At 39.6% G+C, this 9425-nt stretch overlaps 1 protein-coding gene across 4 annotated transcripts in view; it reads right to left on the reverse strand.

Annotated features, from left to right (window-relative positions):
• Nucleotides 1-2455: 2455 nt before the first annotated feature.
• LOC107743523 (SERTA domain-containing protein 2-like) overlaps nt 2456-9425 on the reverse strand; it is a 35442-nt gene continuing 28472 nt past the window's right edge. For 2 of the 4 annotated variants that reach the window (XM_016556784.1, XM_016556785.1), the window contains exon 2: nt 2456-4096. In XM_016556784.1, coding sequence (XP_016412270.1) covers nt 2977-4092 — 1116 coding nt within the window. In that variant the 5' untranslated portion in view covers nt 4093-4096 and the 3' untranslated portion in view covers nt 2456-2976. Of the gene's footprint in view, nt 4100-9425 lie in introns of all 4 variants that reach the window. The other 2 variants (XM_016556786.1, XM_016556783.1) reach the window with 1 other exon arrangement.

Below are 9425 nucleotides of genomic sequence, written 5' to 3' on the forward strand. Positions count from 1 at the left end.
TACAGTCCACACCTTGATGCAAATACAGTGATCATCAGTTGATGGGTTATTTTTCTCAAATGAATATGTTTGTAATATTGCATAGAAAAAGGCACAGCTCCAAGGCCTGAAGATACAGCCTTTCTTAATGAGCAGAAAACCCTCCACCACATGTTTTCTCTCTCTTTCTCATACACACACACGAATAATCCCAGTGGTCACTATCCTGAAACCACTTTAACCTTCCCAGAATGTGTGGCCTGATCCACAGGACAGTGAGATACCATTAAAAAACAACAACCAATATCATCAGAAATCATGCTGTCTTTCTTTTTTTTTTTTTACATTTGGCATTGAGGGTTATCAAAAAGATTTTCCCAGAAACAGGCTTTGGAAGATTGAAATTCTGACGTTTGTAGAGAATAAAGTATTGCTTCACAAACCTTGCCCTAGCACACAATCTGAAATATATAAAACATTAAATACTTATAATTAAATAGGGGCAGGGAGTGCTGACCTTGACAACTAGCACAAACACCACCCCAAATTATAATACAAGAAACTAAACAGACCCAAAATAATGCATTATTAAACAAGACGAAAAATGGCTTGCACCCCAAATAATAAGCAGTGATACATTCCCATAAGCATAATACATTCCCTATCTCATATTCTGTACAAATTACAATCTGGATGTTAGCTTAACAAAAATAAATATATTTACACAGGAAACAAAAATAAATAGCTTAAAACAAAACAAGCACTCCAAATCCAAAATCCTATAAGTAATATTAATCATAGTTTTGATTCCATAGATTTGTCCGCTCGGCTCTCATTCACTCATGTTTTCAATTCTCAGACAATCTCTCTTTTGAACTCTGGGTGGTAACAAATCTAAATGGTCACCTCTATCTTCGGTCTCTGTGACAGGAAGTTCAAATCCCAGATTATTAATGGTCACACTTGTATGATAAATACGATTTCATTTAAAAATAAACGCTTTCTTCCCTCTCTGACATTGCACTCTACTTTTTTTAATTGATTCTCACCAGGAAGGCATATTATGCACAGTTTTTGTCGGTATGTATATCTAACATTTTTACTGTAAGCTAGTTTAGTGTGACAAACACCATGTGAAACTAATACAGCTGATATGATAAATGGTCCCTTTCCTTTCATGTCAGGTGCACATAAAATAATCCTTCCAAACCTAATCTGATCAACATCAGTGGTTTATACTGTGCTGTCTATTGCACATACATGCAGAATACTCTCCCATCATACCTGTTCATAACTAAACTCCGCCAAATGAACTCCACCTAAATGTCATGTGACCATTTCTACTGGCCAAACGACACTAAACCCCAGCAGGGCAACACAGAGAGAGTCTGACTGGAACACGAACAGATACCATTAATAAAACTCAAACAAACAATGGTATAAATAAAATAAAATAAGACCAAACCATACAAAAATCATCTGACATCTGTACAATTATGAGCTATAATCCTGCATGCATTAGTATGTTAACAGAAATGTACCGTTGTACTGGTGAGAGATGTATATGAAAGAAATGTTTGGCAAACAGATGATGATGATGGAAATGGTTGAAAACGAACTGAATAGCAACCATAAACTTGCTGGTCCGGTACAGTTTTGCCTCCTTTTGCATGAACAGACATGCATAGACCCTCTTGTTGTGCATTAGTGTAGCATTAAAACTGAACCAGCCACTCACTGAGTGATGATATAAAGCCAAAACAAAGGCCAAAAAAGGGAAGTTAAGACAATGCCTTGACACAGATAAAAATGGCTGAGAAAAGTTGACAGTTTGCTTATTACTGATCAGAAAAGCATTGATTGCATACATTATTTGTAGCATAAAGGGTTTTAGCATTGGCCTTATCAAAGAAATGCATCTGTAAAACAATGTGCATCAGAACAAATTTTCACTTATTGCCAGCTGAGATGTAAACACATGGAATCTGAGCCGTTATGGCAGATCACAAGAAATTTGTTTGGTTGACTGTAAATATCTGACCACTACACACATCCATGTACAAAATAATGCAGTAAAGCATATTCCATAAATTTTCCTGAATGAAGCTTAAAGGGGTAGTTCACCCGAAATTAAAATCCTATCATCATTTGCTCACCATGTTGTTCCAAACCTGTATGACTTCATTTCTTCTGTGAAACATAAAAAGCTATTTTAAAGAAAGGTAAACAGGGTGCAAAACAACATTGGACCCCATTGACTTTCATTATGGACAAAAAATGTAAAAATTTTTTAAATATCTTATGTTCTACAGAAGAAAGAAACTTATACAGGTCTGGAAGGACATGAGGGTGAGTAAATGGTGGACTATCCCTTTGATGAATGTTAAAATGGAAGCAGACAAAAAAAAAAATAATAAATTACCACATTTTAACAGACTACTTTAAATATTACTAAAAAGTGATAAAACAGCTCTGAATAGAAAAAAAAAAACATAAAATAACCAAGTTGCTCTCTTAAAATAATTGTGCTTTGTGAAAATGAGAGAAAAATATGAATATAGGCTGCCGTTGCACATTCTTGCACCTGTATGCTGAGAAGGGGAAAGAGAGATGCTACTCCTCTGATAATCCATCTTGTTCGATTAGAAATGATGATGAGAAAAATGAGTCAAGACAAACAAACAGGAATTTACCAAGTGGTCATAAATGATGAAGGCACTCAGATCTGCCAGAAGCCAAAGTGTGTTCCATAAGATTTCTTCATGTTCTTTTTTGGGAAAGGCAAGCACAGTGCATGCACAGTGTTGAAAAGTAGTACTGGGCAACATCACCATTAAAATGGACAATTTCTCTTGTTTTTAAAAACAAAACAAACACAAAACTGTACAAAAAGCCACCAAACACTCACAAAGTGATTCTTCAGTTTCTTTCTCGGTTCATATTTAAAAACTCTTTAATTGGTTTTGCATTTCTTCCCCAGTTCCCTTCCAAACCTGGTCATGATCCCACAAGCACCTCCATAATATGGTCCAGTTCGGTGAGGTCCATTTTGAAAGGCTGATTCGAGCCAACAGCAGGAGCGGCAGTGCCGTAGGGCGAAAGAGTCTTGAGGAGCTCGTCCGCTGTCACCATGGGCGCCAGTTTTGTGGGGGCCGCACCCGAGGACGAGGTGCAGGGGTCAAAGTCGTACATGGAGGTGTCAATGTCTGCAAAGAGGATGTCGTCCAGGGCCAGGTCTGTCAGAAACCCCGAGGACGAGGCAGAGGGTGAGGTGCTCATGTCCACGCTGTTAGGAGGGAGAGTCTCTGGTGCGTTAGGGACCACAGAGCGTTCTTCAGGCAGCGGGATCAGCCCTTCAAGCTTTGGGCTGCAGGGCTTACTGCAGTCTTTGGAGTCCAAGGCCCCTGAGTTTAAGCTGGGGGGACACAACGGCATTTGGAGGGACACTGTAAGGGACGAAGGGGAGGTAGCACCAGGCGCTGATGTAGTTGTAGGTAAGGGTGAAGGACAGAGCTCCTCAATCTCATCCAGGGCAGAAGAGAAGCTGTCTCTGGCCACAGATGAAGGGAGTCTGGGAAGAGTTGGCGGAAGAGGAGGAGCGAGTGGAGAGGGTGATGTGCAAAGCGTGACACTGTCCTCCTCTAAAAGTGAAGCTGGGGTGAGACAGGCCTCCAAAGGCGCTGGGTTTGACAGCCCTGACGAAGGCAATGTAAGGACCGGAGAGGAGAGTGCCGGCGACTGAGACAGTGGCGGAGCTACCATGGACAACACACTGAAAGCAGGCTGCACCTCACGGAAACCTTCATCGACGGGGTCGTTGGGTGGAGGGGAAGGGGGGAAGAAGAGCGGCCGCAGGTTGCCCTCCTGCTTCAGTTCGTCCTGGATGCGCCTCAACATGTTGTTGATGAGTACGCGCTTTTCCAAGCTGGGCTCGGTGAGGGCCCGGTGGTTGTACAGCTTCATCAGAGACATGTTGAAGATGGTCTGCCTCTGCAGGGTGTAGGAGACCTTCGAGAGCCCGTCGGCCATCGCTCCGGCCCCTGCCGCCAGCGCTTTGCCTTCCAGCCCCTCTTCATCCTCATCTAGTTTCCGCTTTGCCCCTTTACCCAACATATATCTGCTTGGGAAGTAAAGAGAGACAGAGAGAGTGTTAGCCACACAGCCACTCGTTACTAATTGCTGTTTATCTCTCTTATGACTCAACACTTGTTCCATATAAATCTCTTGATCTACAGAAAAATAACTAATGGTAAAAATGTCAAATATACACATTTCGAGAAATTGAGATGTTAAAGGTCTAAGTGTGTAATTCTTTCTATGGTAAAATTATGAGTTCTGAACACGATGAATGAAGTTGTATTTACAAGTGGGAAACTAGGAATTCTACATGAGTTGCTGAACTGTTACATTGGAATGGGAGTATTCATTTGAAACATGGCAGAAGCACTGATTTACAATATAGACAAAATAATACAGCAAATTAATATTTTTCATAATTTCAAATTCAGATGGGTTTATTGTTCACAATATAATTCTTTTGTATTGTTTAGGCTTCTTTCATGTTATGTCTCCTACTTGAATGCGGGACATGTAACAAATGCCTGACTCTGTACAAGTTTCCCAGGTGAATTTGATGAAAGCATTAAATCTGCTGGAAAGTATAAAAGCTGTGACACTATCGAAACGTTGCTCTGTTTGTTTGAGAATTCTGACCAGTCCAACATAGTAGCACTGTCTCAACCAATGAGGTGAGTTTGGGGGCGTGCCTAGTGGTTTACCTGACTAATGGCAGTTAGGGGTGTGTTTGGGGAACCTGTTTGATTATTTTTGTTATTCTGCAGGAAGCCGCTAGTTCACAGAAACTGCACATTAAAATAGTTTTTTAGGCTTTTCCGCCTTTATTTGAAATCATAGTGAAGAAGGTGACAGGAAAGTACAGAAAGTGCAAGGGGAAACAGGACCGGATCATCACTCAATGTTGGCTCTACATTTTGATGATTCACAAAAACACCAATTTTATGTTTATAAGATAATTTAAAAAGTCTTGTAATAGTGTTTATAAAAGGCCATTTTCATAAAAACATGTTTGAAACTATATAACCAATAGATGAATAACAAATACAAACAAAACAGGCACAACAGTTGGTATGACCCAGCTGACCAAACAGACTTGGTTAAAAAATACAAGAAATTGTTTCGAATAATACAGCAAATTAATATTTTTCATAATTTCAAATTCAGATGGGTTTATTGTTCACAATATAATTCTTTTGTATTGTTTAAGCTTCTTTCATGTTATGTCTCCTACTTGAATGCGGGACATGTAACAAATGCCTGACTCTGTACAAGTTTCCCAGGTGAATTTGATGAAAGCATTAAATCTGCTGGAAAGTATAAAAGCTGTGACACTATCGAAACGTTGCTCTGTTTGTTTGAGAATTCTGACCAGTCCAACATAGTAGCACTGTCTCAACCAATGAGGTGAGTTTGGGGGCGTGCCTAGTGGTTTACCTGACTAATGGCAGTTAGGGGTGTGTTTGGGGAACCTGTTTGATTATTTTTGTTATTCTGCAGGAAGCCGCTAGTTCACAGAAACTGCACATTAAAATAGTTTTTTAGGCTTTTCCGCCTTTATTTGAAATCATAGTGAAGAAGGTGACAGGAAAGTACAGAAAGTGCAAGGGGAAACAGGACCGGATCATCACTCAATGTTGGCTCTACATTTTGATGATTCACAAAAACACCAATTTTATGTTTATAAGATAATTTAAAAAGTCTTGTAATAGTGTTTATAAAAGGCCATTTTCATAAAAACATGTTTGAAACTATATAACCAATAGATGAATAACAAATACAAACAAAACAGGCACAACAGTTGGTATGACCCAGCTGACCAAACAGACTTGGTTAAAAAATACAAGAAATTGTTTCGATACACAGATTTGTGGCTTGAAGCTTGGTTGCTATGACATTGGCCTGCAAGCTGTTGTCATATTAGCATTCGGTGCCGCCGCTGGGGTGAGAGTCAGTACAGTCTCTGCGAATTCATCACAAAGAGACCAAAATGCCTCAGATAAGGTAACAATATGGGAACACACTCAGATGTACATACAATGTTTAAGCAATCACAGCATCTTGAACAGGACATATAGACAACAATATCTAAGCACAAGAATTCACCCTTGAGTTACGGGGAAAGACGTGCTGCTGGAAATAACTGTACTGCATGAGCAGCTACCACAGGAGCATTTACAGGAATACAGCTCTCACTACTCCTTCCTGAGCCGTGCTTCAGCGAGGAGGAAGGCAAATGTGTGTCAGACTTTCAGTAAGTACTCACGGTAAGAAAGTGTCACACGAGTGCAAAGCCCTGATCACTCCCTGCTTAAACACATGCTGGCTGCAGGAAGATAAGATCCAGCTGAGTGTTTGGTAGAAAAGGGGTACAGAGAGGAGGAGCGAGTGTGTGACCTATGCTGAGCTTTGAATGTTAGGCAGCGGTGTTCTCATCTACTGTTGCACTAGTTTCCTGCTGCGAGATTTAAAACAGATCACATGAGGAGCCACCGTAATATTACAGTACACTAATTCACCATTGCTCTGCATGGAGAGAGGAAAAAAGGGTCTAAGGGTTTGGGTTGTGGAGACACCATTGACAGATGGTCTGAAAAACTGAAAGTTGTACACTGGAACTTTTCACTGTGCTTACAACTTAGCGTGACTCGCATGTACGTGGGAGCTATTTAAGAAAAAGATCCTTTGATGAAAGGTTTCTGTCATGTTTTGAAGTAGTCATTTAAATCTAATTTACTCATTTGGTAGCCGCTTTTATCCAAAGCGACTTTCACTGTATCCAAATTATACCGTACATTATACGGGATGCGTGATTCCTGAAAACTGAAGCCATAACCTTGAAATATATTGCACCATACTATACCAATTGAGCTACATTATTAAATTTTATTCATTCTTTGATAATCTAGTGTGTATAGAACAGTATTCGCCAACTCTTTTTAATCCTTTAATACCACTTTGCTAACGTTCAAAAGTTTGGGGTCGGTAAGATTATTTTTAATGTTTTTGAAAGAAGTCTCTTATGCTCCTTACGATTTTGTATTTTAACAGATTTTAAAATGTAATTCATTCCTGTGATGACAAAGCTGAATTGTCACATGATCCTTCAGAATAGGATCATGTGACAAGATGATTAATAGAATTTCCTGATATGACTGAATTCTTCAACCTCCTGTGTGTAAATGATTTAAAAAAAAAAAATGTTTAAACTAACTTCTTGCATGTAAAACTTTTTAATGAGGAAAAAAATACAGACTGTCCCTTTAAGACAGTACAACCAGTAATTATGGTGTTTACCAGACTATGGTTCATCTGACGTGGTGATGTCAGCGAAAAAGAAAGCTGTCTCAGAAGTTATTACATTTTCATGAAAGATTATGAAGACCAATATTTTTTTCCTTTAGAATAAAGAGTGCCAATGAATCACTCACAAAAAGACCATGAATAAGTATTAAAGTAAAAAGAGTCGATTTTGATTTCACAATGACTTTAAGGTCAGAATGTGGGTTATTTATCAAGTAAAACATGTACGAGTCATTTAAAACAACAGATCAGTCTTCTCTCTAGCTCACTAGGAAAGCACAGAGACAGCAGCAAGGAGTGAGTGAGTGAGAGAGACAGAAAGAGAAGGAAGCCCGTTCCTGAGGCCTCAGGCCTCCCCTCATTAGCATAAAGTGAAGCCCGGTAGCGGTAGGCAGCATTGCAGTGTGCTTGAACCTAATACAGGCTGACAGCCTCACGCACCCTAGCCCTGCCTGCATACACACACACACACACACACACACACACACACACTGCGCAGACGCAGATCTGTCAGGCAGCTCTTCTCACTCAGGAAGTGCTAGTGGCTGGGCCTGTTGCCTTGCTGCCTGTTACCATGACAAACACAGTCAGCTGGGAATCCACCCAAAGAGTTGACAAAGAGAGCGAGAAAAAGAGAGGGAGTTTGGGGGAGAAGATGGGCTGAGGAAAGTTAAAGAAAGTAATGTTTCTCTTCTTTCCCTGAGCTGCTTCTGAGACGATGAATCCAAAACAATAAACGACTAGCTGGAGAGAAAAACAGGTTACGTCTGCCGGAGATGGATGTGCATTCCAAAGCATGGCATTTACATGCAGAGCACACAAATAATTCAAAAGATGGAGGGTTTATGAACAAATAAACAAGATTTACAATCATATGCCGTCCAGTTCAGTTAATTTAGTTGAGGGGGACATAGTGAATTATTGAGTTTATGCATGGGCCGATTACCGGTTTCAAGGTATACCGCGATTAGAAAATTTCACGGTTTCAAAACCGCTAATATTTCCCATCATACCGTTCCTGCGGTATGCGCTGTTTTTCATGTCTCAAAGACTGAAAGTGTAGGAATCCCTCAGGTTGAGTACAGTGTAGAGAGTAACAGGACCCTCCTGTTGGTGCGAGCGAGTGCTCAGTCACGTGTGTGTAGGATGGCCGAACTTAAGGAGCTTCCCCTGTACGATCGGCAACCGGCCATTTTTTGTCTTATTGCAACTCGTCTCTGTTCTGGACTTGCACAAACTGCGTTGCAATGCAATCGTTTTCCAAAATGTAATTTATGTGAAAATATGAAGTCTGTAAATGCCCGTTAACACAGACCAGAGACGCTGAAGACGGACGCACAGAGAAAAATACTGTAGCAGGCAGATCACTCACTGTTCATGATGCACAAACTATTGGAAGAAAACCCTCAATATTGATTTGGTGGTTTATATGAATGTGTTTCTGAGGGGAACTGACCGTCTTCAGTAAAGTTTACGTGGTATTTTCTTTTCATCTCGTCTCTGTATAGTTCACATTAAAGCAGTGTTTCAGCGCAGCTCTGCTTTGTTTACTGCGATAACCAAGGAAACGCTGTATCAGCGCCTCCTGCTGCCAGAGAGTGAATCTGCGTCCCATTCAGAGCTTCTGCTGTTTGTTTCGTTCAGGCATGTAGTATAATTTCACAAAGCTAGTCAGAACATTCTTCTTTTGCTTCAAATTGGGTTATTATTAAATCAAATGATGTATATGAAATTATATAACTAAATGATATAAATGATATGTATATGAATTATATAACTAAAATTAAATAACTGTAATTACAGATTTAGGTTAAATAAAGATGTCAGTCTTTATTTTTCTACTTTTTAGGAAACAAATCAAAGAAAAAATAAACAAATTATACTGTTCATAGTATTCTGTGTATATAAAATATATTGTGTTCAGTGGAAAATTTTTGTTTTTTTCCCCCCAGTCATTTAAAAATAACACATATAGAGCTGTAACGACAATACCGTGATACCGTGAAACCGTGATATTTTTGCTTAAGGTTATCATACAGTCAAAATCTCATACCGGCCCATGCCTAATT

This window comes from Sinocyclocheilus rhinocerous, unplaced genomic scaffold (genome assembly GCF_001515625.1).
Source record: "Sinocyclocheilus rhinocerous isolate Xijiao unplaced genomic scaffold, SAMN03320098_v1.1 scaffold677, whole genome shotgun sequence".
Taxonomy (NCBI): domain Eukaryota; kingdom Metazoa; phylum Chordata; class Actinopteri; order Cypriniformes; family Cyprinidae; genus Sinocyclocheilus; species Sinocyclocheilus rhinocerous.